This window comes from Anomaloglossus baeobatrachus, chromosome 2 (genome assembly GCF_048569485.1).
Source record: "Anomaloglossus baeobatrachus isolate aAnoBae1 chromosome 2, aAnoBae1.hap1, whole genome shotgun sequence".
In the NCBI taxonomy this organism is placed as follows: domain Eukaryota; kingdom Metazoa; phylum Chordata; class Amphibia; order Anura; family Aromobatidae; genus Anomaloglossus; species Anomaloglossus baeobatrachus.
In genome coordinates, this window is record NC_134354.1 from 349,496,540 (window position 1) to 349,517,175 (window position 20,636).

The following is a 20,636-nucleotide window of genomic DNA, read 5'->3' on the forward strand; positions in this document are numbered from 1 at the left end:
CTGGCAACAAAAGTGAATACACCCCATAAGTGAAACTGGCCAAATTGTGCCCAAAGCTTTGTTTAGCCACCATTATTTTCAATCACTTCCTTAAGTCAATTGGGCATGGAGTTCACTAGAGGTTCAAGGAACTACTGGAATCCTCTTCCATCCTTAATGACAAAATCACAGAGCTGGTGGATGTTAGAGACCTTGTGCTCCTCCACCTTCTGTTTGAGGATACACCACAGATAATCAATGGGATTTAGGTCTGAAGACATGCTTGGCCAGTTCAGCACATTTAGTTTCTTTAGTAAGGCAGTGGTCATCTTGGAGGTGTTTGGCGTCATTATTATGATGAATTCTGCCCTGTGGCCCAGTTTCCGAAGGGAGGGGCTCATGCTCTGCTTCAGTATGTCACAGTACATGCATTCCTCAATGAAGTGTAACCCCCCAAAGCCAGCAACACTCATCCAGCCTCAAACCATGACAGTCCCACTGCCATGCTTGACAGTAGGCAAACACACTTGTCTTTGTTCTCCTCACCTGGCTGTCACCACACATTTGACACCATCTGAACCAAATACGTTTATCTTGGTTTCATCACACTAGAGGAATGGACATGTTCCAGTAATGCATGCCCTTAGTCTGCTTGTCTTCAGCAAACTGTTTGCAGGCTTTCTTGTGAATCATCTTTAAAAGAGGTTTACTTTAGCTGACACCATATTGGGCAGAGTCAGGCATGCGGCCTGCGTAGGAGGAAGACACCAAGCGGTGAATCGGCCTCAAGCCACACCTTACCGTCTAGGCGGCTGGTTCGTCTGTGTCCCCAACTGTAATGCAGGCGTCAAGGATGCAAGGAAGGAGCCAATGCCATATTGGGCAGAGACATGCACGGACTGCATGGGAGGAAAACACCGAGCATTAAGTCGGCTTCAGGCACCTTATCATTTAGGCGGATGGTCAGTCTGTGTCCCCCTTGGCAGTGGCACAGTCTACAAAAGAATAAAACAGACAGGAGATCAGGGAGAAAACCTGCAGCCATAGCTCAGATATTGGCGGTGCAGTAGTAGGGGAGTTTCTCCTGATGATCAGTACAAGCAAACAGGCCCCTTCATCCTCTCTCCTCATCTAAACGACCTCCTTGGAGCATGTCCCCTATAGATTGCACTTCTTACAGGCACAGCCAGAAACTGCTGGTGAAGAAGAATTAAAGGAGCCTACTCTAAAAGTGCAGGATAAAGCTAATTCAACTGCTATATAAAACTCCCCATAGCCTCAATACTAGGGCCCATGTGAGGCTAACAGTGATTATGTATGACTGAGCCTTTCTGCACGGTATGAGCGTGCAGTAATATTCAATATCTGTACGCGGCATATATTAACAAATATAAGTGGGACTGCAGTACAGACCAAACGTTTGGACACACCTTCTCATTCAAAGAGTTTTCTTTATCTTCATGACTCTGAAAATTGTAGATTCACATTGAAGGCATCAAAACTATGAATTAACACATGTCGAATGAAATACTTAACAAAAAAGCGTGAAAAAAATGAAAATATGTCTTATATTCTAGGTTCTTCAAAGTAGCCTTTTGCTTTGATTACTGCTTTGCACACTCTTGGCATTCTCTTGATGACCTTCAAGAGGTAGTCACCGGAAATGGTCTTCCAACAGTCTTGAAGGAGTTCCCAGAGATGTTTAGCACCTGTTGGCCCTTTTGCCTTCACTCTGCAGTCCAGCTCACCCCAAACCATCTCGATTGTGTTCAGGTCTGGTGACTGTGGAGACCAGGTCATCTGGCGTAGCACCCCATCACTCTCCTTCTTAGTCAAATAGCCCTTACACAGCCTGGAGGTGTGTTTGGGGTCATTGTCCTGTTGAAAAATAAATGGTGGTCCAACTAAATGCAAACCGGATGGAATAGCATGCCGCTGCAAGATGCTGTGGTAGCCATGCTGGTTCAGTATCCCTTCAATTTTGAATAAATCCCCAACAGTGGCACCCCCACACCATCACACCTCCTCCTCCATGCTTCACGCTGGGAACCAGGCATGTAGAGTCCATCCGTTCACCTTTTCTGCGTTGCACAAAAACACGGTGGTTGGATCCAAAGATCTCAAATTTGGACTCATCAGACCAAATCACAGATTTCCTTTGGTTTAATGTCCATTCCTTGTGTTCTTTAGCCCAAACAAGTCTCTTCTGCTTGTTGCCTGTCCTTAGTAGTGGTTTCCTAGCAGCTATTTTACCATGAAGGCCTGCTGCTGCACAAAGTCTCCTCTTAACAGTTGTTATAGAGATGTGTCTGCTGCTAGAACTCTGTGTGGCATTGACGTGATCTCTAATATGAGCTGCTGTTAACCTGCAATTTATGAGGCTGGTGACTCAGATAAACTTATCCTCTGCAGCAGAGGTGACTCTTGGTCTTCCTTTCCTGGGGCTGTCCTCATATGAGCCAGTTTCTTTGTAGCGTTTGATGGTTTTTGCCACTGCACTTGGGGACACTTACACAGTCGTGAAAATAAAGAAAACTGTTTGAATAAGAAGGTGTGTCCAAACTTTTGGTCTGTACTGTATATCAAGAGAGACAACATGCCAAAAAATGCTACCCCCATCCACGATCATCCGCCCCATCACGGACCTTCTTCAACTGCAGCAAGTGAATGGGACACCTGCAGTGGCCACTACCAACATTCTAGCAACAACACAAGACACAATTGCAGATGTCCTTTATCCCACATCAGCATAACAGGATTTGGTAATAAATACCACCTTATTGCTCAGACGTTTACAAGAGACATTCAGATCAGAGCTGAAAGCAGCCATGAAAGCTCTCAGAAAGCAGATTCAAAAGACTGCACAGCATACTTCAGTCCTATAAGAGGCTTCCTTCTGGGACAACAGCCATGCAGACCAATTTGACGAAGTATGTGGTGTATGGTCTGAACACTGACAGGCTGATTCCCTCGTCCCTTTAACCTCTGCAGCAATGCTTGAAGCACTGATACGTCCATTTTGAACAGACAACCTCTGGATATGATGCTGAGCACAAGCACTCAACTTTCTTGATCGACCATGGTCAGGCCTGTTCTGACTGGAACCTGTCTTGTTAAACCACTGTATGTACTTGGCCATTGTGATGCAGCTTAGTTTCAGGGTGGTGGCAATCTTCTTATAGCCTTGGTCATCTTTAAGTAAAGCAATAATTCTTTTTTTCAGATCCTCAGAGAATTCTTTGCCATGAGGTGCCATGTTGAACTTCCAGTAACCAGTATGAGACTGTGTGAGCCATAACATAAAATTTAGCACACCTGCTCCCCATTCACACCTGAGACCTTGTAACACTAATGAGTCACATGTCACTGAGTAGGCAAAATGGCTAATTAGGTACAATTTGGCCATTTTCACTTAGGGGTGTACTCACTTTTGTTGTCAGTGAGTTTGACATAAATGGCTGTGTGTTCAGTTAATTAGCGGGCACACCAAATTTACACTGTTATACAAGCTGGAAACTGACTACTGTACATTGTATCAAAGTGTCATGTCTTCAGTGTTGTCCCATGGAAAAATATAAAAAATGTAGAGAAATGAGAGGGGTGTACTCACTTTTGTGATATCCAGTATATATAGAGATTTAATTTCATATTTAATTTCACAGAGGAACCCTGAATTTTAGGTCTTAAAACTTCACCCTTATTGTTTGCTAGACTATCCTTCTTTGTCTTGTTTTCATAACACTACTCAATAATATTCTAGACAGTTGCAACCAAAACAAATGCTAATTCTGTTATATACTGTTCATATGGCCCATATATTTCGCATTATATAGGTGATTGATCCTAATTATATAACTGTAAATTATGTCTTTCCTTTCTTTCAGCAAGCCCGTCAGCTTAGGGAAGTCTGCATTGCCAGTGCGACATGAAAACTCTTGCACAGGAGCCACTAGAGAACACACCAAAATCTTGGATCAACCCAAGTTACTACAGGATGAGGCAGCCTTAACATTCTTGCACAATTATGGTTCTCGAGGTATGAAAATGGACCTTCTGCATGCTAGTACCATTATCGTTTTTATAGTTATCCTTTTCTTTGCAGTCAGGCTTCACCTGTAGTTATAGTTTGTATCGGCATGAAGTTGTTGGAAGTCTGAACACCCAAATTTCATTATAATAATTTATAAATATAAGGAAATAGCTGGGGGGGGGTAAGTACAATGTATACATAACAAAGTTACACTGATATTAATGATCCTTCATTTTTTTTCTTAGGGGAACCACGTGTTGGATCTGTGACAGAATCAAGCAGCCTTCTGGGAGGATCTCCTCGAAGAAATAATGGTCGGAAAGGCTCTCCATACCACACAGGACAATTACACCCAGCAGTACGTGTGGCAGATCTACTTCAGCACATTAACCAGATGAAGGTGGCAGAAGGTTATGGGTTCAAACAGGAATATGAGGTAAAAGCTTTGTCCTTAACATTTAAATTAATGCTTTATTATTTATTATTATTTATACACTTTTTCTTATTCCTTACGTTTTATTGTACTTTACATAGAATGATGACGTATCAAGGAATGATTATCCATATTTTTCACAGTATGGGAATATCTGTTTTGGTGATATTATGCTCGGGAGAATGAGCCTTGTATGTTTGTGCATGTAATAAGTGAATCATGCTGATGCAAAATAGTCTTAAAATGTTTGAGCAGTCATTTGTTTTCCTCCTGTTGCATTTCAAAAGCTTCATTCTCAATCCATTTTTTATTCCATTTGTGTTCTTTCTGCATTAGAGTTTTTTTGATTGGGATGTGTCTAAGAAGAAGGACAAAGGCAAAGGAAGACAAGAGCCACCACCAAACTGTAAGTGATTCTTTACGACCTCTGCCTTGTCATACACATACGGACATACAGTTTCTGAATGGACAATTATTTGTTACATATCTTATAGTTCTACTTTCAGATGAGCGGCACCGTGTTAGACTCCATCCTCTACAGGCAGAGTGCAGTTCTGAAGAAATCAATGCCAACTACATTGATGTGAGTAGAAACATACATAATATAGTTTATCCTAAGTACTTATCGTGATGGTGAGTGTTAATGTATCGGATATAGACACCTAGAAGTAAAGCAGCATGCATACTGTAATGGAAGAAAGCCACAAATATTTATACAAGGCTCAGCTATCTATATTGATGTGGGATTGTGCCTTAATAAATATAGAAGAGCAGCAGTGTTAATTGGAGACTAGAGATGAGCAAACCCGAGGTTCGGTCTTCGTGCCAAACACAAACTTCACAGAAAAAAAACAGTGTTCGGGTTCAGAGTTCGGGTGCTGTATATATGAAAACCACTCGCACAAGCATCGCTGTCCTCAGGTACACTCGGTGCTCAGCCCAGTGCGAGCTGGTTGCAATGTTTAAATGGCTTGCACTGGAGGTAAAAAAAAACATGATCGGATGTAGTGTGTGCCCCCCCAAAAAAACTGGTAAGACCATGCCCATCCACCCCCAGAAGTGATCTGTTTATGGCTGGCTGTGAGTGGGTGGAGTCCCAAACTGCCCAGTTAGTGACTTCAATTGGGGTTCAGGTCAAGTCCAGGTCTTAAAGTGAACTGAAGCCACCGAACCAAACTTCCATGGGTCTCCTCATCTCTATAGAAGACCCCTTTGATCGTTGGACACTCTCTGATCACATATTGAAGGCCTACGATTGCTGTGTATATATATATATATATATACATATATATATATATATATACTAGCTGTAGCAACCAGCGTTGCCCAGGATAGCCACTGTCTCTCTGTTTCTCTCCCAGTCTCTGTCTATCGCTCTCTGTCTCTCTCTGTCTGTCTGCCTCTCTGTCTCTCTTTATCTCTTTGTCTTTCTGTCTCTTTCCCTGTCTGTCTCTTTCCCTGTCTGTCTGTCTATCTCTTTCCCTGTGTGTCTGTTTCTTTCCCTGTCTCTTTCCCTGTCTGGCTCTTTCTCTTTCCCTGTCTCTGTCTGTCTCTTTCCCTGTCTCTGTCTGTCTCTTACCCTGCCTGCCCCATTCCCTGCCTGCCTCTTTCTCGGTCTCTTTCCCTGTCTATGTCTATCTCTTTCCCTGCCTGTCTCTGTCCCTGCCTGTCTCTTTCCCATACACACACACACACACATACATATATATATATATATATATATATATATATATATATATTGCTGGTGCTGGAGATCAGCCAACATTAGTGGTCTAATGGTCTAGTGGTCTAACACATGAAAATAAGAAACTTGATAATATTCTGTATTAGCTTGTAATAGCTTGTAATCTTAATGGAGAAGTCTGTTTCTTTTACATTTTGGACTGATCTTTCATACTCAGTTGATAGTTAAAATATTGTCAGTAAAGATTTCACTGAGGTAGGCGATGACAGTTGTTGCTCATTAGATTCTATGGAGACAGGAGGAGGAAGGAGCTGGGGCAGACACATACATTCTGCTGCAAATTCTCCTGAAGCAACAGTTATACGGGTTGCAAGTTTTTTTTTTAACTTAAGTTCATATATTTGGGGTTAAAATAATTTTTGCAATTCAGTTTTATTTCTAATTTAGCAAAGTTTTGCTGTTACAGACTCTTTGCTTACCAGCACAAGTGTGATGTGGTCTGTGGTCATAAATCAACTAAGAGGACCTAAAAGGACAGATAAAACAATGAATTGCCTGCCTGATTCTCAGTTAACCTATCCTGCTCCCAGCCGTAGTGTAATAGTTATATAAGACAAACAATGCAAAAAATCTTATGGAACCCCATTGCAAAAATTATTTTTAAAATTGTTAAAGGGAACCTGTCAGGTCCAATATGCACCCAGAATCATGAGCAGTTCTGTGCGCATATCTATAATCACTGCCTAACCATCCCTGTATACACTATCATAGATAAAGAGATCTTTAGAAAAAGGATTTCCAAAGATCTTTTATCTTATGCTAATGAGTGCGGGAACTAGTCCCAAGGGTGTTAAATCCCCGACTAATCGCCCACTTAGCATGTTAGGATACCCACAGGGGCGCCCACAGGTGTGTAGTAAAATGCTATTCAGTGCAGTATCACCAGCGGTGCTGCGCGTACCTGTGTTTGCTGTGACCACGCTTCTGCGGGGCACTTCCAGTCATGCACAGTATGAAGCCGGGTGTACTCGTCCCAGCTTCAGAGAGGTCTACTGCGCATTCAGACGCGCGGTCACAGCAAATACAGGTACGTGCATCACTGCTGGTGATACTGCATTGAATAGCATATTAGTACGCCCCTGTGGGTGTGCTACCATGCTAAGAGGACAGGCTAGTCGGGGGCTATAACAGCCTTGGGACTAGTCCCCTTGCTCATTAGCATAAGATAAAAGATCTTTAGAAATACTTTTTCTAAAGATCTCTTTATCTATGCTAGTGTATACAGGGGCATTTAGGCAGGGATTAGCAATATTCACCCAGAACTGCTTGTGGCTCTGTGTATATATTGCACCTGACAAATTCCCTTTAAGCAAAAATACATGCATTTAAGTAAGAGAAAAAAAAGAGTCTCCAAATATAGACAATCCATTTCTCAATTCAATTCTTAAAGAGTAATTGTTTTATTTTTTCATTTCTGAATGAAAAGTCAAGATTAGATACTTTGTAATATATCTTCACTAGCAAACATTCTATCTTCAGTGAATGCAGAGAGGTAAATGCAGACACAGGCACGCTGCTGTAAATTCAACTGAAAAGACAGTGACACTTTAAAGGTTTTATTGTTTTCTGAACATTTGGCCTGTGGTGTGAAATATGGGCTCTGGACAATGCTCAAATATCAACCTTTCCTAACTGTGTGAAAACAAATCGCTGTTTCTTCTAAGGCACTAATTGGGTAAGAATCGTGTTTGCTTTGCACCAAGGACTTTGGTGGAATTTGAAGCTTCCGAGGCACCTTAGGTCTCTGGAGAGAAGGTATCAGCTATAGTATTTACAATAATTGAAACTAGATACATATTCTTTTTTTTACTAATACATTTTTATTTGGGCTGCCACCTTGCCTTAGCCTTTGTGATAGGGAACCTGTCACCATTTTATTACAAGTAAAATATATCTTTGTACCGTGCTAGCCAGTAGAGATAAAAAAATGTGTTTAAAAGAACTGAAGTCCTCAGTGGTTGATACCTTTTAATGGCTAACTGAAAAGATGGTAATAATAGCAAGCTTTCGAGACTACTCAGGTCTCTTCATCAGGCATGGTATAACACAAAATCTGAAGAGTCACATATTTATACACAACAGGACATAGAATGGGGCAGTAAAAAAAAACAAAAAAAAAACAACCAAGTTATATAAAACAGAACTATCACTATGGCAGGGGGGCAAACTGTTGTGGCCATAAATTTTGCTGCAGTTCAGTGTCTTTGAACAAATGTCAGCACAGTTATCTGTTCCTGTGCTGCGTTCCACCAACGTGTATATTATCTCCTGACTCCCTTTGTATACGCCCAAATAATCCATTTTAATTGCTCCCCTGCTGTATGTAAATGAGGATGGGTCCAATGGGTGTCCTCGCAGCGGGGTCTGTCCCTACTCTCTGCTTCTAATCACTGTCCTCCAAGTTTGTTTGATGTGGATGAGAAACGAGCCAATATAGGTGGTTGCATTTGTTCAGAGACTCAAAGACTGGAGCAGGTTCCCTTTAATAGCATTTAGAGAGATACTTTACAGAAGGCACATGGACCATGGAAAGCAATAGTAAGTTCTCTAGACTTGCTCTTATCTGTCCAGAGGGCACTGTGCATGGAGGAAGAGAAGGTCACCTGTGTCAATCAGCTGATGTGACTGCTGGGATGTGTATTTTTGCATGTCTGTCTGTGATGATAATGAGATGACTATTGGAAATCCATCCCGACAGAACTGAACGTATCTGCCTAATATTAGGCTTGTTACAGAGTATGAAAATTCCAAGATTTCAGAAATTTTATCAATATATAAAGTGGTAAAAAATGATCAAGAATGTATAATAATGTTTGAAAAGTAATCATTTTCCCTAATAAACTTAAACTTTGATATATATTTTATTAGAGAAAATGCCTCGTTCCTTGAACTGATCGCTTTTCTTGCAAAAACTGCTCAGGTCTGTGTATATTTCTGCCAATAGTAACAGATTAAATTATTCCTGCTGCCTATAAAAGTATATGGAGAAGGGGTAGCTGGAATGAAATAGAAGCAGAGAGACACAAAAGAAAGTGCCGATGCTTAAGAATGAAAGTGTAGTTACACATGAAAACTTGATTTATAAATTGGGTTATTTTCTGATGACAAATTCCCTTTAAAGGCAACCTGTCACCAGATATGGGGCCTATAAGCTGCAGCCACCACGAGTGGGCTCTTATATACAGCATTCTAACATGCTGTATATAAGAGCCCAGGCCGCTGTGTAGAACGAAAAAAACACTTTATAATATTTTCATAAACAGTCGTTGCGGTGCAGAAGTGTCAGACGGGTGTCTCCGTTCTCCGGGCGCGGCCCTCCTCTTTCGGCCATCTTTGTCTTCCTTCTTTTGAAGCCTGGGTGCATGACGCGTCCTACGTCATCCAGACTAGCGTCCTACGTCATACGTCACAGGCGCACTACAATACTTTGATCTGCCCAGGGCGCATGAGCAGGACCTCAATGCCGGCGAGTGTGGATGACGTAGGACGCGTCATGCACCCAGGCTTCAGAAGAAGGAAGACAAAGATGGCCGAAAGAGGAGGCTGCGCACCCAGACAACAGAGACACCCATCTGACCCATTTGCACCGTACCGACCGTTTAGGTGAGTATTATAAAGTCATTTTTACACTCTAGACAGAGGCCAGGGCTCTTATATATAGCATGTTACAATGCTCTATATAAGAGCCCACTCGTTGTGGCTGTTATAGGCACCAAATCTGGTGACAGGTTCCCTTTAAAGGGTAGAGCTACAATTAAATATGCTCATATCTCAGGCCATGGAACCCAAATAACCTACCCTAAACATGTTGGTATGTTCCTGTGCTTCCAGGTGCTCAGAGACCACTGCTTTGCTTGACATTGCCCATAGTGACTCTATATTTGTCATAAAGCATGCATGACGTTCTTCAGAAAGAAATAATGTTACCAGTTTTTATACACTTTTTTTTAATTTTATCCGTCCCATAAATTAAGGAGAATGGAGCGATTTATAGTGTATTTGCCTTACTTCCAGATAACAAGAGATATTGTGCCTTTATTAAATTTTATATGCCTACTTTTAAAAATCATGGTATAGTGGTTCGTTAAAAAAAATTCTAAACTGTTAATTTGCCATTGGTGATGCTTTACATTTATATGTTCGGTATAGTATATGAATGCTTTGCTATTAATGTGGGTAATTACATGCTGACAAAATTGATGTTGTAGAGGGCTTATTGGCACAGTGGAAACCACTTAGCTATGTCCAATAACTCTTACACTTCTACTCTGAACCTTTTGGACCAAAGAGCGCTGTGGCTCTTTATGACACTTTGACTGTAAAATTATCATTGTCCTTTGCCAACGTACAATAGTTGCAGCTGCTTTGTTATTATTGTCTGCCAGCACATTTAATTGAGAGTCTATTTTACATTCTTTTTGACACTTTGGAATTCTGTGTCTTGAGCGCAGATGTAATATAGTTTAAATATTTTTTAATGTACCTGCATCCAAGCCAAAATGGCACCACGCATAACAATCTCAAAAAGCCAGAAGTGGAATGTGTTCTGTATCAGATGGATTGAATGTGATTTCCAGAATGACTTTAGCTAATGAGTTGGCTCAGTAGTTAAGAGCACTGTTTATAAAAGTGTAAAGCCAAGCCTCTCATTGAAAATTCTAATTTTAATCCCAGTGTTTTGTAAAGTAATTTACTTTGTCTATATATGCAGCCTAGGTTCCAAATGTTAGATTGCTATTTCTTCCTGACACCCTATAGGTATCGCTGGTGTGAGAAGACTGGAGTCACACCTGCAGTTTCTGGTGCAGACACAGTTGGGATAAAAAAAAGGAGAATGATAAATCTTTCTTATTTAGATCACTCCTGGCTACGACTGCATAAAAGCTGCATATGTGAATTAAGCCTTACAGAGAAATAAGCAGAAATCTGTTAGTAGGTAATAAAATGAATTAAATCCCATTTACCACCTATAATGTGACAAGTATAAAGTAATATCAATTAAAAGAATTACCCTGCTTTAACTCTTATTACTCCATACACACAGAGAAGAATAAAATAACAAACTGAGCTTTTTACTCACACTAAGGCTATGTGCGCACGTGTGTGCTCTGCACCGCACCTAAAAGGTGCGCTTCAGAGCGCAGCTGAAAAGCTCCGTTCTGAAGCGCATGGTGCCGGCAGAGAACGTGCGCTCTGCATGCAGCTCCTGCCATAGACAGAGCAGGGGCTGCCAGCAAAGCGCACGGAAGAAGTGACATGTCACTTCTTAGAACGCGCGTTTCGGGCAGCAGCCGAAGCGCTGCGCTCTAAGACGCCACGTGCGCACGGCACCTGCACAAACTCCATAGATTATGTAGGGGACGCAGGACGCATGCAGTTACGCTGCGCTACAAAGCACAGCGTAACTGCATGTAATTACGCAACGTGCGCAAATAGCCTTAAGGCCGCTTTACATGCTACGACATCGCTCAAGTGATCTCGTTGGGGGTCACAGAATTTGTGATGCACATCCGTCCGCTTTAGTGATGTCGTTGCGTGTGACACCTATGAGCAATTTTGAATCGTCGCAAAAATGTTCAAAATCGCTAATCGGTGACATGCCCCCCTATACCCAATTATCGTTGCTGCTGCATGTACGATGTAGCTCATCGTTCCTGCGGCAGCACACATCGCTATGTGTGACACTGCAGGAACGAGGAACCTCATCTTACCTGCGGCTGCCGGCAATGCAGAAGGAAGGAGGTGGGCAGGATGTTACGTCCCGCTCATCTCCGACCCTCCGCTTCTATTGGGCGCCCGCTTAGTGACGTCGCTGTGACGCCAAACAAACCGCCCCCTTAGAAAGGAGGCAGTTTGCCGGTCACAGCGACGTCGCTAGGCAGGTAACTAGTGTGATGGGTGTTAGCGATGTTGTGCGCCACGGGCAGCGATTTGCTGTGTCGCACAACCGATGGGGGCAGGTACACACGCTAGCGATATCGGTAACGATATCGCAGCGTGTAAATCAGCCTTTACTCTGCGTTCAGCGCCGTCTTTCCACGGCTGCTTCGGTCTTTGTTGATCAGCTGCGGCAGTGATGGCATGTCTAGAGCCCTCATAACCCCTGCAACTAGTCACTGGGCTCAACAGTCCTGTCATTGTAGATGGCACAAGCCACTGAGCCCTGTTATCGACTGTTGTGCTTTAGGCCTGACATCACCACTGCAGCCAATCAGCCAAGACCAGAGTAGTGGCGTAGAGGCATTGTTGGACTCAGTGAGGGTGAGTAAAAGCTCACTTTATTATTTTACATGTGTTTGAGCTAGTAGTTTACTAAGTTAAATGTAGGGCTGAGCGGACCCGGACTGTAAAAGTCCGGATCCACGCGGTTTCAAAGATGTTCGGATGCCTGACCTAGGCCCGGGATTCTGGTTGTACGTTCTGGATTCGGCACTGGGAGAATAAAAGGAAAAATAAAGAAAACAAGAATAAAGCAAGCGCTTCATACTTACGGAGACTCGGTGTCATGGTGGCAAACTGCTTCCGCATTCACTTGCTGTACTGCACAATAGGCTCATACACAGCTTTCCGTGCTTTCCCCGCCCACCGACCATCCTCTCGTCTGTGATTGGTTGCAGTCAGATGCACCCCCAGCCTGTTACAGTGTCTGCCAGCAGTCATTGCTCATCGCGGCTCAGTCGTTGTCTGCACTCACAGCCAGCGGTCTTGTTCTATGGCCGCTCTCTGTGAGATATAGCAGAGCTGGAAACGGCGTGGGACCTCGTGTGGATTATGCTGGACCTGAAGGGATGTTTGGGGTTAATAAAGCAGTGAAAGGGGGTGTGTTTTTGCATTTTATTCCAAATAAGGGATTTTTCTCTGTGTTTGTACTTATTTACTTTTATTTACAGGTTAGTGATGCAGGTATCTCATAGATGCCTGTGTGATTACTAACCTAGGGTTTAGTAGCAGCTGTGCGCTGTTATTAACCCCTTGCTATTACCCCGATTGCCACCACACCAGGACAACGGGAAGAGCCGGTAAAGCACCGGGATTGCCACATCTAATGGATGCGGTAATACCGGAAAGCTATGGGCTGAGAATACCAGCCCCCAGCTGGCTTTATCTTGGCTGGTTCACAGAATACTTGTTGTAAGTGTTTGTTCTCCTAAACTATCATAGACTATATATTTAAAACACAGCTGGATTGATATACATAAAAAGGAATTAAACCCCAATTTTTGACACACCTATTATTAGCAAACAAACAAAGACTCCACACAGTGAAATAAGTAAAATTTGAGGGGAAGTACTGCTTTAAATTTCAGGGGAGGAACAATGTTCCCCTGCTATCGAGGAAATAAATCCCAGAGAGGACCTCTCTGTCCTTAGGACCTCTATGTAATAAGTTCAATGTCCTATCAGCCTAAAGTATAGTATAGACCTGATTTCTATTGTTTTAAGATATTAAATAGTATCAGTTCATCCATATCTCTGAAACGTATTGATACACGATCATTGCTGCATTGAAGTAAAAAATATACACTCCAACTGAAGTTTTCAACCCTCAAATAAAAAAATCCAACACGTTTCCCCTCAACAATAGACGAGGTTCATCATGGGTTAGATGGGTAATTTTGCCAATATTGTCACATACAGTATGTCCACTAGAAAGATGTGTCCAATGTCAGCCACTTTCTGCATAAATCCAGCTCAAATTTTGCTCTGATAATACAGGATGAATATCTGTTCATGGAGATTTGGTTTATATCTTCTGTTCGTTTCAGTTCCAACTTCACATGGTCATATGACTACTTGTAGTTCTTCTTTAATTAAAAGATTCAATTTTCTCCCTATGAGATAATATCCTCACTAGCACTTCAGGGCAAGTATATGGACACCTGAATCTCCAAAATGGTATATTCAGAGGACCCACTACCAGCAGTTGGTCTGAGTGGACATCATTTTACCACTACAAGTCATCAGAAAGTACTTGCATGTATACTAGATTACATGCATCCACCTGTAATAAAGGGGGTTCCACAAAGCATTCCAAAGGGCGCAGATAAGCCCTCACTGTAATTGAAAATGGATGACCTCAGGTACTCTCATAGGTCAGTGTACCCACTCAATATATAAAGGGGCTACTATTGTGTTCATCCACAGATTGTCTGATGTAAATGCCCAAAAACAGATAATAATGGCTGTATAGTTCAGATGGATCTGCAGTCTCCTGTTTGGAGCATACCTGGTATGTATGTACAGTGCCTACAGGTAGTATTCAACCCCCTGCAGATTTAGCAGGTTTGATAAGATGCAAATAAGTTAGAGCCTGCAACTTCAAACAAGAGCAGGATTTATTAACAGATGCATAAATCTTACAAACCAACAAGTTATGTTGCTCAGTTAAATTTTAATAAATTTTCAACATAAAAGTGTGGGTCAATTATTATTCAACCCCTGGGTTTAATATTTTGTGGAATAACCCTTGTTTGCAATTACAGTTAATAATCGTCTTTTATAAGACCTGATCAGGCCGGCACAGGTCTCTGGAGTTATCTTGGCCCACTCCTCCATGCAGATCTTCTCCAAGTTATCTAGGTTCTTTGGGTGTCTCATGTGGACTTTAATCTTGAGCTCCTTCCACAAGTTTTCAATTGGGTTAAGGTCAGGAGACTGACTAGGCCACTGCAACACCTTGATTTTTTCCCTCTTGAACCAGGCCTTGGTTTTCTTGGCTGTGTGCTTTGGGTCGTTGTCTTGTTGGAAGATGAAATGACGACCCATCTTAAGATCCTTGATGGAGGAGCGGAGTTTCTTCGCCAAAATCTCCAGGTAGGCCGTGCTATCCATCTTCCCATGGATGCGGACCAGATGGCCAGGCCCCTTGGCTGAGAAACAGCCCCACAGCATGATGCTGCCACCACCATGCTTGACTGTAGGGATGGTATTCTTGGGGTCGTATGCAGTGCCATCCAGTCTCCAAACGTCACATGTGTGGTTGGCACCAAAGATCTCGATCTTGGTCTCATCAGACCAGAGAACCTTGAACCAGTCTGTCTCAGAGTCCTCCAAGTGATCATGAGCAAACTGTAGACGAGCCTTGACATGACGCTTTGAAAGTAAAGGTACCTTACGGGCTCGTCTGGAACGGAGACCATTGCGGTGGAGTACGTTACTTATGGTATTGACTGAAACCAATGTCCCCACTGCCATGAGATCTTCCCGGAGCTCCTTCCTTGTTGTCCTTGGGTTAGCCTTGACTCTTCGGACAAGCCTGGCCTCGGCACGGGTGGAAACTTTCAAAGGCTGTCCAGGCCATGGAAGGCTTACAGTAGTTCCATAAGCCTTCCACTTCCGGATGATGCTCCCAACAGTGGAGACAGGTAGGCCCAACTCCTTGGAAAGGGTTTTGTACCCCTTGCCAGCCTTATGACCCTCCATGATCTTGTCTCTGATGGCCTTGAAATGCTCCTTTGTCTTTCCCATGTTGACCAAGTATGAGTGCTGTTCACAAGTTTGGGGAGGGTCTTAATTAGTCAGAAAAGGCTGGAAAAAGAGATAATTAATCCAAACATGTGAAGCTCATTGTTCTTTGTGCCTGAAATACTTCTTAATACTTTAGGGGAACCAAACAGAATTCTGGTGGATTGAGGGGTTGAATAATAAATGACATTCTGAATAAACTTTTCACAATTTAAAAAAAAAAAAAAAAAAAAAGAAATAACATTCTTTTTTGCTGCAGTGCACTTCACACTTCCAGGCTGATCTACAGTCCAAATGTCACAATGCCAAGTTAATTCCGAATGTGTAAACCTGCTAAATCTGCAGGGGGTTGAATACTATTTGAAGGCACTGTATACCTAAATGTGGACATATATACGAAGAAAGGGACATATATATCAGGGGTGGGATGTTTTATACACACATATATATATATATATATATATATATATACATACTGTATGTATATATAATTTGGCTTTCATTGGTACAAAAGATATAAGGCTGACAAAAACAAGCCTCTATTGGCTTACTGCCACATTACCTTTAACATGAGGCTCTACAGTCAGGTATTGTTTATATACTAATTGTGCATTCTATTATCACTGTGCCCGCCCCTGATACTTCATTGGGGATAAGTACAGGATTAATATGACCATCCCCCTATTTCTTCCATTCTTTTTCTCTTGATAATTGTGTTTTTAACCTTTGTTTTTGTTAGCCTTATATGTTTTGTATCAATAAAAACCATGTTTATATATAAATAGCTGGGTGTGCACATATTTATTTGGAGCTTTTTTCCTCATGTTATAATTCATTATTTTTTTTGCATAGTTTCTTTTTTTTGTTAGCACCCTGCCCTTTATTTATATTTATTACATTGTGGTGCCCACTACTTCTTTCTTAACAAAGTGTTGCAAGTAGCAGTGTGTGTGTGAGGGGGACTGGGGTATTATACAGAGGGGGCAGTGTGTGTGGGGATATTATACATAGAGGCAGTGTGGGAGAGATATGTTAGAGAGGGTCGATGTAAGGGGTGTATTATTAATCTTCTGAGGGAAATACCTAATTTTCTGGAACAACTTGGGTGCTAACACTTTTGGCCAAAAACACATGTTTTTCCAAAAGTAGCAGTGAGAGTGTGGAAAGTGTGAGGGGTGGAGGCGGAGCTGGGGTGAAGCCTGGGCGGAGTCCCAAGGGGGCCCGAAAATTTTGCCAGTATGGGGCCCTGAAATTCCTAGTGGCGGCCCATTGCCTCAATAGCAGGGGAACATTGCCCCTCCCCTGGAATTTGAAGCAGTACTTCCCCTCAAATTTTACTTATTTCACTGTGTGGAGTCTTTGTTTGTTTGTTAATAATAGGTGTGTCAAAAATTGGGGTTTAATTTCCTTTTTATGTATATCAATAAAGCTGTGTTTTAAATATATAGTCTGTGATAGTTTATCTTGGCTGGTTATCAAAATTGGGGGGAACGCACTACGTTCTTTTTTAAAATTATTTATTTAAATAAATAAAAAATGACTCATGCGGTTTCTCTTAGGTCAGAGTCACACTCGCATCGCATCACCCAGCACAGCTGCACACTCTCCTAAGGCTGCTTTCACACATCCGGTTTTTGCAGTGCGTCTCAATCCGGCTCAAAAACCTATGCAACGGATGCGGCAAAAAAACCGGATCCATTGCATAAGTTTTTCCATGCGGCCCGTCCGTTTTTTGACGGATGCGGCTTGATACTGAGCATGCGCAGTTCAAAAAACTGCATCCGGCGGCCGGATGCGGTTTTTGCTGCAGGACACCGCATCCGGCGTCCATAGGCTTGCATTGTAAATCGCGACCGGTGGCAAAAAAAACCAGTTGCGTTTTTTCTGCAAAGCGCCGTATTGTGCCGCTCAGCAAAAACCGGATGTGTGAAAGCAGCCGAACAGGAGCGGGTCGGCCGCATGTGTTTCTATGTACCTGCACGCTCATGTTCGAAGAGCGGCAGGCCGTGCCAGGTGATTTCATGCCAGACTCGCACGAGTTTGGCATCGCAACACCCGGCACAGCCGCACACTCTTCTGACAGGAGCTAGTCGGCTGCATGTGGTTCTATGTACCTGCACACTCATGTGTGGAGAGTGGCAGGCCGTGCTGGGTGATGTCATGCCAGACTTGCACGATTCTAGCATGTCATCACCCGGAACAGCCGCACACTCTTCTGACAGGAGCAAGTCTGCCATATGTGTTTCTATGTATCTGCACGCTCATGTTCAGAGAGCACAGGCCGTGCCGGGTGATGTGATGCGAGTCCCTCGCACATGTGACTCTGGGCTTATTTTGATACACAGCACAGATAAAGCCCGACAGCTGGGGGCTGCAGCAGTGGGCTTGATCTGTGCTGGCATCAGAATATGGGGGACCCTGCGCCAATTGTTTTATTTATTTTTATACCACCATACGGACCTGCAGACACTTTCACTGCTTTCCCTGCCCACAGGCCGTTCTGGTGCCTGTGATTGGTTGTAGTCAGCGGACACGCTGACACTCACGGTGGGGGCGTGTCTAACTGCAACCAATTACATGCGCTGGTGGGCGGGAAAAACAGTGAATTCAATGAGGGTTTAATATCGGCTCCAGAAGGGAAAGCGTGACCCGGAAGGAGTGTGCCACCATGACACAGCCTTGGTGAGAACACTGCGTGCGCTCCTACTTCCCTATCCCTTCCACCAATGTTTTTAATCTCCGGATTTTGGTCCCCATAGATTTATGTGGGTACTGGATTCCGAAGTGGATCCGTTTTTTTGTTTGTTTTTTTTTAAATTTAGCAGGAACTCGTCGGTCCAGGTTTTTTGCAAGTTCGACCAGTTCTAGTTAAAAGATGACATCCCCTTTAATCTTGTATACTTGCTATTTTCTTAGATGGTATTATTTCTTACAATTTGCTTGCTGAATAGACATCTTTATAAAGTCTCGAAGAAATATATTCCCTTAAAACTTTAAAGATATCTATCTATAACACATTTAGAAATATAATTATTATACAAATACTAGCAAAATACCTCCGACTTCGTTCGCAAAAAATGATATGTTGAATTGTTTATTACGCGTGCTAACGTTGCATTTTGAGTTTTACTCTGTAGTTAATATCTTCAGCGTTTAAAATTTGTTTTGTTTTTTTTGGTAGTTTTTAACAGTTGTTTATTTTTACAAATTTGTCATAACACTGAGGCGAATAACAACTACTTTTTGAAGGAATTGTTTTTAAATATTAAAATGTACCATCCTTTCACAAATATAAAAAAAGAGGGGACAGCATAGTGGAAACCTTCCCCTCATCCCCGAGTGTAACCTATAAGTGGTTAATGGGAAAGGAGTAAAATTGATTTACAGATACACAGCTGTCTATTGTAGTGCTTTTTGTAAACAACATTTTTCATTACTTTCTGTTGCATATATGAAAAGATTTTTGGGGTTACACACGACTTTGCCATTTGAACAGCACATACCAGGTGATTCACAGTTAAACTTTTTTGCTTGACTGTCTTCACATATTACATCCATTTTGCCTATTATGATTTTCAGATATGGCCTAAAGTCCTGAATTGGGTCGTAGTGAAACTTCAAAACTCAAGTCATCCCTTGATTCAGCCTGTCTCATCTGAAACTCCTGAAGATGACATTCCTAATGTTCAGATCTTTCTGCTTCCCTTGATTCAGCCTCTCATCTGATTCTACTGAAGATGACATTCCCATTGTTCTGATGTTTCCACATCCCTTGGTTCAACCTGTCTCATTCGTTTCTCCTAAAGACGATGTTCCCGTTGTTGAGATGTTTAAGCTTCCCTTGATTCAGCCTGTCTCATTCGCTTCTCCTGAGGACGATGTTCCCAGTGTTCAGAGGTTTCATCTTCCCTTGATTCACCCTGTCTCATCCGTTTATCTTGAAGCCAACATTCCCGGTGTTCATATGTTCCAGTTTCCCTTGATTCAGCCTCGCTCTTCCGTTTCTACTGAAGACGACAAACCAGTGGGGTTAGACACCACTTTGCCATTTTGAGTTCCAAGTTAAACGTTTTTGCTTGACTATTTTCGCATATTACATCTGTTTTGCCTATTATGACTTTCAGATGTTCCCTATAGGTCTGAATTGAGTCATAGTTAAACTCTTCCAAACTCAAGTCATCCCTTGGTTCAGCCTGTCTCATCCGTTTTTCCTGAAGAAGACGTTCACGGCGTTCAGATGTTTCAGCACTTTTAATTCACCCTGTCTCATCCGATTCTCCTGAAGATGACATTCCCGGGGTTCACATGTTTCATCTTCCCTTAATTCAGGTTGTCTCATCTGTTTAGCTTGAAGACAACGTTCCCAGTGTTCAGATATTCCAGCTTCCCTTGATTCAGCCTGCCTCATCCGTTTACCTTGATGACGATGTTCCTGATGTTCAAAAGTTTCAGCTCCCTTTGTTTCAGGATGTCTCATCCTGTTCTCCTGTTCCCGGGGTTCAGATGCTTCATCTTCCCTTTATTCAGCCTGTCTCTTCTGTTTCTCCTGAAAACGTTTCCAGTGTTCAGATATTTCATGTTCTCTTGATCCAGCCTGTCTCATCTGTTTCTCCTGAAGACGACGTTCCCAGTGTTCAGATTTTTCAGCACATTTAATTCACGTTGTCTCATCTGTTTCTCCTGAAGACAACATTCCCGGTATTCAGATATTCCAGCTCCCCTTGATTCAGCCTGCCTCATCCATTTCTCCTGAAGATGACGTTTCCGGTGTTCAGATGTTTCAGCTGCCTTTGATTCTGCCTGTCTCATCCATTTCCTTTCATTTCTAACTTGTCTAAGCTGTTTGAGACAGGTTTAGTTTTTTTTAGCTTTTGGATCACCTTGCCCAATAGATGTTCATTTTTTGGGCAACATGTGGAGACATGGGGGTCAGTGGGTGCTTTCATCTGCTGGCCCGGCCGCCTATAGAAAGACTGCATGGACCA

The 20,636-nt window shown here is 42.4% G+C and overlaps 1 protein-coding gene across 6 annotated transcripts in view; it reads left to right on the plus strand.

The window, feature by feature from the left end:
• PTPRU (protein tyrosine phosphatase receptor type U) overlaps positions 1-20,636 on the plus strand; it is a 248,438-nt gene that overhangs the window by 147,916 nt on the left and 79,886 nt on the right. For 3 of the 6 annotated variants that reach the window (XM_075335997.1, XM_075335999.1, XM_075336000.1), the window contains 4 exons: positions 3,864-4,015; positions 4,255-4,445; positions 4,779-4,848; positions 4,937-5,025. In XM_075335997.1, the coding sequence (XP_075192112.1) occupies positions 3,864-4,015; positions 4,255-4,445; positions 4,779-4,848; positions 4,937-5,025 (502 nt within the window). The remainder of the gene's footprint in view (positions 1-3,863; positions 4,016-4,254; positions 4,446-4,778; positions 4,849-4,936; positions 5,026-20,636) is intronic. The other 3 variants (XM_075335998.1, XM_075336001.1, XM_075336002.1) reach the window with 1 other exon arrangement.